The sequence below is a fragment of the Bicyclus anynana genome, chromosome 25 (genome assembly GCF_947172395.1).
Source record: "Bicyclus anynana chromosome 25, ilBicAnyn1.1, whole genome shotgun sequence".
Classification (NCBI taxonomy): Eukaryota; Metazoa; Arthropoda; class Insecta; order Lepidoptera; family Nymphalidae; genus Bicyclus; species Bicyclus anynana.
In genome coordinates this window covers 8503331-8517744 of record NC_069107.1, presented here as the reverse complement: position 1 = coordinate 8517744, position 14414 = coordinate 8503331, and the positions used below count along the sequence as shown (strand labels likewise).

At 34.7% G+C, this 14414-nt stretch overlaps 1 protein-coding gene across 6 annotated transcripts in view; it reads left to right on the top strand.

Moving 5' to 3' along the window:
• Positions 1–14414, top strand: part of LOC112047366 (uncharacterized) — a 147415-nt gene that overhangs the window by 90402 nt on the left and 42599 nt on the right. For 5 of the 6 annotated variants that reach the window (XM_052889224.1, XM_024084476.2, XM_024084475.2 and 2 more), the window contains 6 exons: positions 5480–5562; positions 6051–6914; positions 7393–7555; positions 8013–8121; positions 8321–8422; positions 8816–8882. In XM_052889224.1, coding sequence (XP_052745184.1) covers positions 6077–6914; positions 7393–7555; positions 8013–8121; positions 8321–8422; positions 8816–8882 — 1279 coding nt within the window. In that variant the 5' untranslated portion in view covers positions 5480–5562; positions 6051–6076. The remainder of the gene's footprint in view (positions 1–5479; positions 5563–6050; positions 6915–7392; positions 7556–8012; positions 8122–8320; positions 8423–8815; positions 8883–14414) is intronic. The other variant, XM_024084477.2, reaches the window with a different exon arrangement.

The window sequence follows — 14414 nt, the reverse complement described above, 5'->3', positions numbered from 1 at the left end:
GCGTGGTGGACTATAGGTCTAACCCCTCTCATTCTGAGAGGAGACTCGAGTTTAGCAGTGAGTCGAATATGTGTTAATAATGATGAGACAATTAACAAGTTGCGATGAAACTGTGTTTGTTACAGTCAAACTATTAATAATATTCATCATCGTCGTCATTATCACCGATATGGGCGTCCACTGCTGGACATAACCTTGTTGTAAGGACATCTAAACACCACGATATTAAGCCGCCTGCATCCAGCTTTATTGCTGTCAGTTAGCTATGAAAGGGGATCAACCAACACAGAGATTCCAATACCTTGGTACCTTAACGTCCATCGGTTCTTTCGTTTCCGACTGATTGCCACTTTAGCATAGCGATTCATTGAACTATGCCGGTAGCTTGTTCTTGAATACGTAGAAAAACATAGTCAGAGCTGATATGAGTTGGTAGTGAACTTGTTGGAACGTGTGTAGAAAGCTGAAGTGACCAGTGTAGTAGCAGTACTCGACATAGCGCACAGAGGTCAGATGGCAATCTCAAACAGAACTGCTAACCCCGCTATGGGTTACGAAACAAAAAAATACCTAACTAACACTAGAATTATCATAATTTGATAGGTATTGTTTGTATACTAACGATCTACAGAATCAATTCTAAAGTCAAAAATCACTTTAACTCAAAAAACCTAATTCTACCGAAAATCAAATCTCGTAGTGACTCATGTGTCGATGAGCTTAAGGAGGCAGTAACGAATGAGAAGGACGGCAAATTTGAGTTACTTGCCGGCTCTTTTCAGCAGAAACTGCCTTCCGAACCGGTGGTAGAAGCTTTACAAATAATCAACCTTGACGTTAACAAAGTGCTTGTAAACTAAACCTTCTTGAAATAAGTAACTTTGATTTCAGTTTTATATCGTTTATGCCATGCCGAGATAGCCTACCGGCACTCCTTTGGAATGAAAGCCCGAGGATTCCAATTTTATTTATTAACCGACTTCCAAAAAGGAGGAGGTTCTACGTTCGGCTGTATGTATGTTTTTTCATTTATATACGTACACACTTTTAAATTAGTACAATATGTGTATTAGAAATAAATGAATTTTTTAATTTAAACACACAATCCGAACTCCTGATTTTCACAACGGGTTTACAATAAATGGCAAGGAAAACAAAAAAAAATTAAAGTTTTCATAACAACAACAACAATAAATCATCTATTGTTTTAAAAGACTAGTGACGAGACACGTCGACATCGTACGCGTTGTCAAAACCTTGTGATGTGACAACTAGTGACGTGGTTTTATCGATATGTGTCAATCGGCATTTTCGGAAACCCGTTTTGATAAGATTTAGCCTTACGTATGTGAGGCAACACATACATTTATACTTACTAATGAGCGTTTGTTGACTTATCTGTGATTAGTTTTAAAAGCTGTTTGTGTTGAATTATATAACTGACAATGTGTTGTCCATAACGTATACCTATTGTAGAAACCGGTTCATCATTAACAATAAAAATGTAATAGACTGAGCTCACTGTTGAGCACGAGTCTCGGAGAATGAGAGGGGTTAGGCTAATAGTCCACCACGCTAAACCCAATGCGGATTGGCAGACTTCACACACAGAGAATTTTAAAAAATTCTCAGTTATACAGGTTTTCTGACGAAGTTTTTTCTTCACCGTTTGAGACACGTGATATTTCAATCAAAAAGAAAAATCAAAAATCATTTATTTCAAGTAGGCTCAGTTTACAAGCACTTTTGACACGTCAGTTGACTATTTGTAAAGATTCTACCACCGGTTCGGAAGGCAGGTTCTGCTGAGAAGATACCGGCAAGAAACTCAACAGTTGCTCTTTTGAAAAAGTCATACTTATTTAATTTCTTATGCAGAGGTTATACGCACTTTGTTATCACGGCTCTTCATTTCTTTGAAATTAGTTGCATTTCTTTATAATTAGGTAGTTAGTTTTAATTGTAAAATGATGGTTAACCCTTGAAAATTTGTAGGTATAGAGATAGATTGGTCCACAGTTACCTTAGGAGCAGAACGTAGGCTATTTTTTGTCCCAAAAATCCCACGGGATTTTTAAAAAAACGACAACGAAGTCGCGGGCGTCTGTTAGTAAAATATAAAATCCTAAATGTACCCAAACTGCAATCGAACCCAGGACCTTGGTAGCAAACCACATTGCACATTGAGATTGTGGAAAAATATACAGTTTAGTTTAGTTTATAGTAGATTTTTTTTTCTAGTTCATCAAATCCATAGACAATTATCTATGCCGTTAACTAATGTTAACGCTCGCTAACACACATTTACCAAGTTTTTGTTACAATAACACGAAACAGCCGTCGGAGCGCAATTTTTTCCGCCATCAATTTAATTCTTTACTCAGAAAAATGATTTATTAAAATATTTAACGAACCGCCGACAAAAACTTGAAGAATACAATCGTGTTCGCCATTTTGTAAATATGTAAGTAACGGAGAGATTTAACAAAAATAGAGCGGCTATGGGCAACTTTTATTGTTATAAATTGACAACTTTTGCAAGTCTGTTTGTCTTAACCTTACCATTACAAAATGTAATGGTAAGGTTGTATAAGCATTTGACAGTAGACAGTTAATTGACAGCGTTGGTATGTAGAACTAAATGTATACATACAAATGCGCTGTCTCACCACTACATTCAAACCCAATCGGATCTCCCGTAAATAAATTCAGTAAAACGTTTTTAGATGCTGGATATTGCCCGCGGCTCTATCTGCAATTAACTTTTTATTATTCCTCAAAAACGGTAAACGAACGACTACTTTTCTACAATTCAACCGACCAAAAAATAAAAGAAAAAAAATCCTCTTATCTACTATGTAATTACAAGAAAAAGGTACTTATATGCCCTTTTTTTTCTGATCAAACTTTAATTTTTTTTAATGGACGCAAAATGATAAACTGGACAATTAGCGCTTCAAATGATCCTGTCTATCAATAAATAAAATAAAAATTTATATCCTCGTCGCGTATATTATTTGAATGATAACATAATTCTGTGTAAAAAATCGTGAATTTGCATAATAAAATTTGCATTCAATGAAATACTTATTACCCGTTTATTATCCTACCTACCTACTACTAATACAAAATTTTTGGAGACGTGATATTATGCACAGACTTATGTACCTACCAGTGGCGAAGAATGGAATTTAGATGCCGATTGTCCCAAAGAAAAGGAAATTCATATAACACGATACAAAATCTGATTTTTTCATATATTTAGATACAGTACAACAATGAATATGCATGGATTTTTGAAGGTAACCTGGTATGAATCGGCTTGGATGAACTCTTCGCCGCTGGTACCTACACCCACTAATGACAAATTACTGCCACAAGAAAATAAGTCTTAGATTTGATTTCTTAAAGGCAATTGTCTCCTATAGCCCAGTAGATGTGATCCCTGCCTTCGATACGAACTGCGTAAGTTCGAATCCGGTCCTACAACTTTTATAAGTGCATTTTAATAAATTAAATATCACGTGTCTCAAACGGTGAAGGAAAACATCTTGAGGAAACCTGCGAGAATTTTCATAATTCTCTACGTGTGTGAAGTCTGCCAATCCGTCTTAGGCCAGCGCGGTGGACTATTAGCCTAACCCCTCTCATTTTGAAAGGACACTCGTGCTCAACAGTGAGCTGAATAAAGGTTGTTAATGAAAATGATAAATAATGTCGCTGGTTATTTAGTTTTGTTACCTTTTGCTAGAGACCGTAGCATAATAAAAAAAACAACATTTAAGACCAGACCAGTTATGTATTACATATGACATGTCATACATGTATGACATATCATATTTTGGATGCAAAACTTTTTATTCAAAAAAAAAAAAAAAACAAAACAAACCGGTACACCAGAAATATGTTAAACCAATTTCAACATGAATATTGAATACGTTGGTTTTTTCTCGCGGTCCGCTTAAAGCAATCTCGTTTTCTCGAAAATAGATCTAATACGTTGAATATAATTAATTTCATACCGGGTTGATCGATGCGTGATACAAGAAATACTTGCTACGGTGTGGTGTGTTTTTTTCTGTATCATTATCTTTAAATTACGGCCGAATTACGTCAATTCGCCTAGAAAACGGAACGGTGTATTTTGTGCAAAGAGCCAGTGGGAAAATTTTAATATGTGCTTAAGTAGTCTTTTGTTGTAAATAATACTTACCGACGTTTTTTTAAAATAATCGTAAAATATAAAACCAATTTAGAAGCCTTTAAAGTGATTTAGAATCTGAATTTGTTAATTTCGAAGTAAGCTTTGATTTTCTTAATTTTTTGGAAACTTGCCTATTATCTTGTACTTGTATTCCTATTATTTTGAATGTTATTGTAGACAAGACAAGACAAGACCTCTACCAAAAATAAAAACATTTTCTAAATTACATTGTATTCAAAAAGTCATAAACGAAATGAATTCATTTCGAAGTATGCATTGATTTTCTTAATTTTCTGGAACTTGAGAATTGCCTATTGTACTTGTATTGCTATTATTTCGAATATTATTGTAGACAACACAAGACCACTACCAAAATAAAAACATTTTCTAAATGATAATGCATTTAAAAAGTCATAAAGCGTTTACCAACAAACAACCAGTAAACAGTTTTCTTGAATTTCCCGAATGGGGCTACATTTATCTGCATAGATATGATCAGGAACCGAACCTTCTTCTTGTCAAATTAAATCGAATTCATCCGACGTGTTTCCTTCTTAAATTATAAAACTTAAGACACGAAAATTTTCGACGCAATTATAAACTGACCTCCCTATAAAGGCCACTGTCTCTTCAACTATTTTATATAATATCGGTTTACGCGATTTTGGCGTGTTAGTCGATTTTGTTTACAGCACTTAATTCTCTGGCCAACTCTAAACATTTAATCTTAGCAGACATCGCGCACTGTAATCATATAGCATTACCGAACTAGAGTAATTATCTACCTACAAGTTTTTCTTTATTACTATAGATTACGGAATTATTAAGTTTTTTGAGTAATATATTACGTGGATATTTCTATATACCGTTACGTTACTTAAATACGTTATGACTTTAACTATAGATACATAACTGGATTTATCTTAAGCGTTCTACTAATCCATACTAATCTATATTGATTTAAAATCATTTCATCATGCTAGAAAAATACTATTTGACATGTTACAATTAAATACAAATAATGTGACAAGATAGACGGACACACGAGTATACATATAGTATGTAGTTTGTCTTTCGGAACTTAAAAATGCGGTAATTAATTTCGTTTACAGTATTTTTTTTTCAATTTTGAAAAGTTTTTGCAATTTACTGTTTGTAGTACTATTTTGTAGAGTAGATTTTATATTTTATAAAAATACTGATAACATTGTATCTAATCATCTTTGTTAAACTATTGTCAATATAACAAACTTAAATTTTGTTTGTTTGTTTCAGGTGACAACGTTGGCTGATTTGGAAGACTGATCAATTATGTACCAATCAAACTAGAATGTAAATTACAACAAACCAAATCCTCGGTAAGTTCATCATCACCATCATTATCAACATATATTCGGCCGAGCTCGAGTATTCTTTCAGAATAAGAGAGGTTAGGCCAATAGTCCACCACGCTGTTCTTCACACACGCAGAGAATCAAAAAAATTCTCTGGTATTCCTCATGATATTTTTTGACTTCACCGTTGGATACAAGTGATATTTACACACCCTCCGGAATCGGAGGCTATCACGGCTCTATAAGTTACGAGGTCAAAGTTCAATAATACAATTAAAAATGAAAACCGATACACTTTTATTATTTAAAAAACAGCAGCGAGAAAATTTCAAATCGAATCCAAAACAGCATTCAGCTAATCTGCGCGTCAACAAAGGCCCATTGTCTCATCTTGACACATTGTCTCCATTTAAAATTAACGAAAATGAATCACTGTTATTATTGGACGGTAAAATGTGTTGAATTCAAATTCGATTGTTTACAATCTGTTGAAAGTAAGTTTGTATTGTCAGGTCGGAGTTGCGTCGAGTTGCCAGAGATGACTACTGCGATGGCAGCGCACCAGGATCCTTTACACGAGAGGCTGCAAGCTGGACCCGAGGAACCCCTCTACATGCACACATGGGATAGTTCTGATCACCAAGAAGAGCACAGCACAGATATGTCTTCTTACTACAACATGCCCAAAAGAAACAAGAGGAAGAACTTCAAACCGCGATGTGCTCCAAACACGACAACATTCTCAGACGAATCCAATGGTGCCAACTGTGAACTACCAAGCCCTGTCAATGGAAGGACGACACCTGATCAAGTCGATGAAACAGATGAAACCTACGCTAAAATAGGTGTTAAAAACTTTAGTTTACTAAAAAGCGGTGCAGTAGATCTCAGTAGGAGATTGAGCACTGAATCAAATGAAAACATAGACGCAAATTACCAAAACAATTTGTCAGATGACAAAAAAGTCGACTCCTTCCAGCGTTCCTATATCCATAGCTTACAAATGAACCAGGATGCGGACAGGGATCGTACAGTGTTAAACTTTAGTAATTTACAAAACAAAACCTTCTGTGCCAAAAATCCGTTTGCTATATCCCAGTTAATAAAGACTAATTCACCGCCTAGAAGAAGGGATTCAGATAGTGACGATGAGGGGAAAGACCAGGATGTGAATACCAGTGTGAGATTAGAGAACCCACAAGTTCTGGAGACGACTGAGCCTCAACAGAACGGTGATGCGTCGAACGCTACGAATAGAATTTTAAGGGACTACGCAATGAATACTATGAAGGAACTACTGGGTATATACGGTCTATCGTCAAATGAAGTGGCTGACGCTATAAGTGGGCAAATATTAGCACTCCAAGCACTACAAGGTAAGAGCACTCATAATCGTTACTATTGTATTTGTTGAGTTTTTATAAATGAATATATACCGAAGTATGTGTGTGATTTAAAAAAAAATAGGCGCGGGCATCCGCTAGTCGATATATAAAAATGTACTCGTTGATTTTAATATTCTGTGATTAGGTTTTATATTGCAGTAAATCTAATATCCTAATTATATGCATAAAAAACAGCTAATTCGTTGTTTTTGCACACGGAATTTCGCTCGACTAGAACTTATTTAATATTGTGTACTGTTATTTTGACGGAAACAAAAATATAATGCTAACATGACAACGCAGAGCAAAGTAGTGTAAATTTTTTTTTGTATTAATATATGATAAGTATGAAATTTCATCATAAGTCGAAAAGTTTTTGTAAAGTTACTGATAATTGTGCTTATTTCTAATATCATTTACTGAAAATTGAAATAGGTAAAGCTTTTGACCTCTTATATATTTTTGACAGTCCCAAAGCCTTTCACCGAACTACCTCGAAGTCTGAAACGTCGTCACGACTCCGGCGATGGAACAGACAGGAGCTTACGAAGGTCCTCATCAGCTACGGAGGACGAGGGGTCCACCAACATCACTCCACCGAAAACACCTGACAATTACATCAAATCTACAATGTAAGTATTTTTAATAAATATGTAAAGCCATATATTAAACATCTGTATAAAAAAAGAAGTGTTTAAAAATTTTCAAATTGTGTAAAAGACATTTTACTCACTTTCTTAAATTACTTAAGAAAGGAGGAAGTTCTCAATTCAAGTGTACGTTTTTATTATTATTTATTTTTAGATATAGCATAACATACACCTATATTCAGTATTTTACGTTAGATAAAAAAAAACAAAGAATACAAGTAAAATACAAAAAAAAATCTATAGAATTTATTTTTACAGAAATAACTTCTAATTGCAAAAAACACTACCTAGTTCATAATATATACAGATATTGACAAACAGAGATAATATTTTTTTTGTGATCAATCGTTTATTGATGTTTAATAAAGCACGTTTTATTTTTCTTACTTGTTTGTCAAATTAAAAATATATGTTTTTTAATAAGCGTTTATTTGAACAGGCAAAGGACATTAAACATAATGAGGCTGCTAAGTAAAGATGAAGAAGCAAGTTCAGATGACGGAGAACAAACCCTAGACCTCAGCGTATCCAAGGATGCTGATGGACAGGTATGTGACCACATCCTATTAAGTAACGCTATATATGATAAAAAATAAAAAGTAGATAAAACTTTGTTCTCACCCAAAAACCAACTTATTAACCAAAGTTCATCTAAATCGGTTCAGCAGCTTAGCCATCAAAAGCTGAAAACAGACAGACAGGCTTATTTTTGCAATTAATATAATATTTATGAGGTTATTTGCACAGGAGCAGTCGACGACGTCAAGTGCAGGAAACAGCGTCTCCGAGTTTGATCAGAACATGATGATGAGGAAGAATCTAGAAGACCTGTCCAATTTACAAATGCAGGTAACAAAAGTCCACTTATTTAAATATTGTGTATAGATATTTTTCAGGTATCTTAAATCTGTATGTGAATTAAAGTTTTTTTTTGTTACTCTTTTATGGCTAAACAACTGAACCGATTAAAAACATTCTTTCACCAATGGAAAGCTACATCATCAGCGAGAAATTTTGTTTATATTTATCCCTGTATTCATACGGAAATGCGACCTTGGTGGGTAAAAGTGCAAAGCGTACGTTCCTAAAGAATTGGGACACATAATTGTCCCTTGGCAGACACCTCTATAATACTCATATTTTGTTAAGAAAAGCAATAAAATAACTTCATCTATCTTTTTTAAACATTAAACTCAGTGTTATCATACAGATGAAATAAACTTTTTTATTTAATTTCCACAGAATTTCTTCCAAAAGCAATCAATGATGGATGCAGAAGATTCGCAAGAAAGGAAAATGCAAGCTAGCGGTGAGTTTAGTTGTAACTTTATTGAATATCATTTACTAGATTTAGAAATATGCGAATTGGCAGACTTCACACGCGCAGAGAATTAAGAAAATTCTCTGGTATGCAGGTTTCCTCACGATGTTTTTCTTTCAACGTTTGATACATGTGTTATTTAATTTCTTAAAATGCACACAACTGAAAAAATAGTGGTGCAAGCCCCGGACCGAATTCGAACCTACACCCACCGAATCGAAGGCAGACGTCATATCAATTGGGCTATCACAGTTCAAATCAAATAATCTTTACTTAGTTATTTCCTTTGATATTTAAAACATTGGTTCACATGCTAGAAGAAGAAATACTTTATGTACACAAAAAAAAAAAAAAATTGCAAAGGCAGCCTTATTCTAGATTTAAGATTTAAACTAAACTTGTAGGTTGTGCATCTGTAACAAAACTTTCCACAACAAAGTAAAGTTGCTAATTCCCGTCCTCAGCAGTTTGCACCAATTATGCGTACGCCGTGAATTGGCTTAATTAGCACAAAAATGTGTCGCCAGCACCTAACCGAGCAACGGCCAATATCTTGTGGTTGCACAATATTGTATTTCCTAGATGTAGAATAGTTTCACTTTGAACTTTTTAATTGATTAGGTGTAGACTAGAGCACATTTGATCCTATCCAAAACTGCGTTGCCTTTTTCGAAATTACGTGTTTTCTGTCTAAACAAAAACTAAAAACACTTGTCAGTGGCTCAATCTTTAGACGCCTAGAGCCAATAAACCAAAAAGAAGAAGAGGAAGTTGGTTACAGATTAAATTTCAAAGTAAAAGACTTTGAATTTTGAATTAAATCGTCGATTGGTTTCCACGCGGCATTGTTCTAAATCGCTAAAATACTTGGCAATTTATTTTTCTGGTAACTAACCACGAAATCTACTAACAGACCAAACTTTTGCCAATATCGAAGATATTAAAATCCTAAATTAAGCTAGGAATCTAAACCAGCTCTTGTATAGGTTACAAAAAATCGCTTAAATGCTAAGCGGTATCTCTTTGACGATATTTAGCCACGACCGAAACCTACTAACAGACTAACTACTAACTAAAATACTCGGTAACGAAGCAATGCTTTCCGATTGCGCCTGAAAGGTAGTCAAAAATTGTTCCTATAAAAAAAAATGTTTAAATTTTATAAAGCTTTATTAAAGTCATAACGGTCTTCATATCGTGCCGCGTATATAAAACATAACTGTCACACTAATTGTATACAAGGCAAACAGAATTAAAATTCGAGATCTCAGTAAAACCGACATAAGTATGACATTTTTGAAAAACCGGGGATATTTTACACTTTGCCGCGAAATGTGACATCTCACTAATTTATTCGATGGCCGGTGCGCTTCGGTTTTGTTTTAATTATCGATACCGCATTACCGGAATATTTGGTTTTGTGTGCGTTGACCTTAAGGGCTAGTTCACACTTGTACAAACAATGAGACAATCTTACATTACTATCGAATCACCCTCGTAGTTGCCGTTCCCGCGAGATTATGGGGATAAAATATAGCTTATGACATTCACAAATAACGTGGCATTCTAATAATAAAAGAATTTTCAAAATCGGTTCAGAAGATCCAGAGAATTATCCGGATTAGTTAACACTTGTTATGTCAGTTGAGTATAAGACAGTGTTACATTATCAATATCGCATTACTGGAATATTTGGTTTTGTGTGCGTTGACCTTTAGGGCTAGTTCACACTTGTAAAGTCAACTGAGTGTGAGACGGTGTTACGCTGTTTACATATTTTATAACCTAATTCAAAAAATGTGTCAAAAGCCTTTTAATAAGTCAAAGATACTATGAAATTATTGAGGTAATAACAAAAAATCATGAATGCTATGGACAAAATCGGAAATTGTTATAATATTCAAAATTATACGATATACTAACAGACTAATATTCACTACCTAAAGATAAAATCTTAGATAAATAAAATAAAAATAAAAAATAAATTTAAAAAAACCTTTTATTTCTTCTTAATAGTTTACAATTGATTCAATACTAAGTGTTTTAATTTTATAAGTGCGTTATAATTTGAAATGATTTTTTCTTTTATTTAAAAGAAGAAATCCTTCTTTGCGGTGAAGATGCGGTCAATTTGATTGGTCTTTTGCCTTCAGTAGCCAGTTTTGCCGATGAAATTCATTTGCCATTGCCTCATTATCCTTTAGGTCCCGACCATTTCGTTATTCTGACCTTGAAAAACCTTAGATACCTTAGAGCAGAGTTTCTCCACGAACCCTTGTGAAAATTTCCTACTAACTAATGGGGAAACCCCCCCCCCCCCCCCCAAAGAAAAAATATTTGACTGTTGAAGAAAATAAAGTTTTTGTTTGAATAAAAGGTAGCACATAAAGTACCAAAACAAATGTCTTTGTAGTATTAATGTGATGGGTGTGCTTGTTTCTTGTTGCAAATCGATTCAATTAGGAGTAATTTTGGACAATTTTACCTTGTCTTAGAGCTACTGAAAGTTATATAAGATGGTACAAAGTCTAACAGGTCGGTTGACATATAACAAAAATATTTTTTTTTTTTTTCATTATTTACAAGTTAGCCCTTGACTACATTCTCACCTGATGGTAAGTGATGATGCAGTCTAAGATGGAAGCGGGCTAACTTGTTAGGAGGAGAATGAAAATCCACACCCCTTTCGGTTTCTACACGGCATTATACCGGAACGCTAAATCGCTTGGCGGTACGTCTTTGCCGGTAGGGTTGTAACTAGGCACGGCCGAAGCCTCCCACTAGCCAAACCCTAGTCCTTTCAGATTTGTATTCTGTTCGTAATCGTGAATCTATTGAGATAAAAAGTCTACCAGATGATCCATTACAAAAAGAAGTCAAATCCGTTACCAAAATAAATCCAGTTGAGCAATAAAAAATGGTAGCAATTGAGTTGTTTTAGATCCTTCCTGTGGCCCCAGCGCTAATAGTGGAAACCTCAGCTAATCTCCTCAATGGAGCGAATTCACTCAATTGAGCGCCTGGGAGCGACTCACTGCGGTGTCGCAACTGTGACACGCTCTGCTAATAGATCATTCTACACTTGTCCGTTTTGACTAGTATTTATTAAAAATTAAACTTACAACACCACCCTAAACTAGTTTTTGGTACGCTACAAAGTAGAGACACACTGCGTTTTGACCGGCGTAGTCCCCGATCCTATAAATACGGGGATATAGCCTTGTACATAACGCGTTCTAGCCTTACTATAATTGTTACTCGGCGAAAATGTAGTTTATTTCCATCATAACATTATACAGTCCGTATGTCATAACTACTTATGACACACTCTGTTATTAGATCATTTTACAGTTGCGTTATGATTTGGTAAAAAAAATTAACCACTTTATGATTTGAAAATGTACGCTATTATTTTAGTAGTTCCCGTATCCGTGAGAATACGGGAATAAAATATAACTGACACTGACGAAAAAAAATTAAAATCGGTTCAGTAGATCCCCTGCAATTGGCGTTGGTCTTGGCCTCCTCGATTTTGTCTCTTTTATGGAAGTCTGAATTTTCGTAGCCAATGCTGCGGAAGTATACTCAGAGGCACAATTATGCGCCCACTATTTTATATTGAGTAGACGAAATGGGAGTGGAAAAAAAACTTTCCAACACCAGCTGAGAGTTTTACTGCAAATTAATTGGAAGAGAGAAAGTATCAGTAGTTATTGCATGACTCGACCCATTTCGAATCCAGGATCACGCGATTTGAAACCCCATATGTTAACCATTGGACCAATGAGGCAGAATCAGTAGGCATTGTCAACACTTGTTTGATTAAAAATAAACTACTGGAATCCACCAATAGAAGTTGTTTCATTGTCTGTCACCGCAATAGACAATAGATAACAAACAGTAATTGTCGAGAGCTAAAGTGCAGGTGACCCGCCACTCCGCGGCGAGGCGTGCTGGCGGTCGCACGACAATAAAGCAAATCGGCGCGCACCGGACGCGTCGCCACTATTACATTAAATGGGAAACTATTTGCCTATTGCGTGCCCCACCGTCCTCGGAAACTTTGGATTAGGCACCTCGTACACGAACGACTGTCTTATTATCCGTTTTTTAAAGTAATACAGTCTGACTGAACTGTTTCGTAAGCCTCTGTCGCTTCTTACACTTTTTACACAGTATTTTTCTATTGAAGGAAAGAAAGGGGATCTAATCATCTTTTTTTTTTAAATACATGGCTAATATTCTCTTTAAAAAAGTAGGAAATAAAGGAGATTTATTTATACTTACGTCTAAAATAAAAAGATAATGCCTAAAAATCGGGCTACACTTAAATTAATTAGAGAAGCGGTAGGTCTTGAAATACCTACAGAGCTTAAAACCAACCTTTTGAAATAAGTTTACGGAACCCTTAAAAATCAATGTCTAACTAGTAATTTAATGCAAAAAACAAACAGCTCTTACTGTAACTTGCTTTAATTATAGTCTAAGATCAATGATCTCGATTACCCTGATATTTAATACGTATCTAATTATACGATTAGTTCGCGTTGACATTGTAGCTTGACATTAATTTCTCCGAAACTCGCAACGGGTTGGGGTCTAGACATATATGCAAATTAGTGTAAAGGCCCTTACACACTAGCGCTTCGACTCTACAAGATATAACGATATTTTATTTAAGATGCATTATCTGTAGTAAACTATGCAATTATAAACGGCACAGATTACGCAGTGTCAAAAGTTAATAGCATAATATTTAATTAAAAGAGTAAAAAATAGACATTGCTATTAGTTACAACCAAAATCCATATTATAAGTGTAAAATATTTCTAAATCTCAATATGCTGCTTTAAGACCGCGAATCTAACTAATAATTATAGATTTTTTCTTTTGGAAAGAGGTTTTGTATTCATTCCGTATTTATGAATGTAATTTTATATTCTGGATTTCAGCGATTATGTCAAAAACAACTCTATTATTCGTTCTAATCCATTCATACAATCCATTTAGATGGGGATTTCACTAATCAATTAAGCTATATTATCTGGGAACGTTTTAGTATATTTTAAAAGCGCATAATTTATTATCAAAAAATAAAAATTCATTGCTATTACTCGTATGAAATACGAATAATAGCAATGAATTTTTCCCCTGAAATTGATTCATTTCCGTTAGCGTTGTTCAGTCGAAGCTTATTCGAAAAACGCGCGTGTGAAGGGGCCTTTATTTCTGAATATGCAGTACCATTTACAATATCAGATGTTATGTATTCAAAGCTAATTTATACCGCATAATCTAGACTATCATTTGAGTGTAAATTCTCTTTAATGCTTCTATTGTTAACACTTCCTGTTATCTAAGGCGTAGTCGAGTCCCACTGTTGGGAATAGGTTTTCTAAAGCTCAGGCCCACTATGCTCGTTCAATATGATTAGGCGGGAATTTAGTGTTAATTTGTAACTTAGTAACCATCAAGGTAAAATACTAGAAGACTCCCATAATTTCATACTTTTTTTGGATT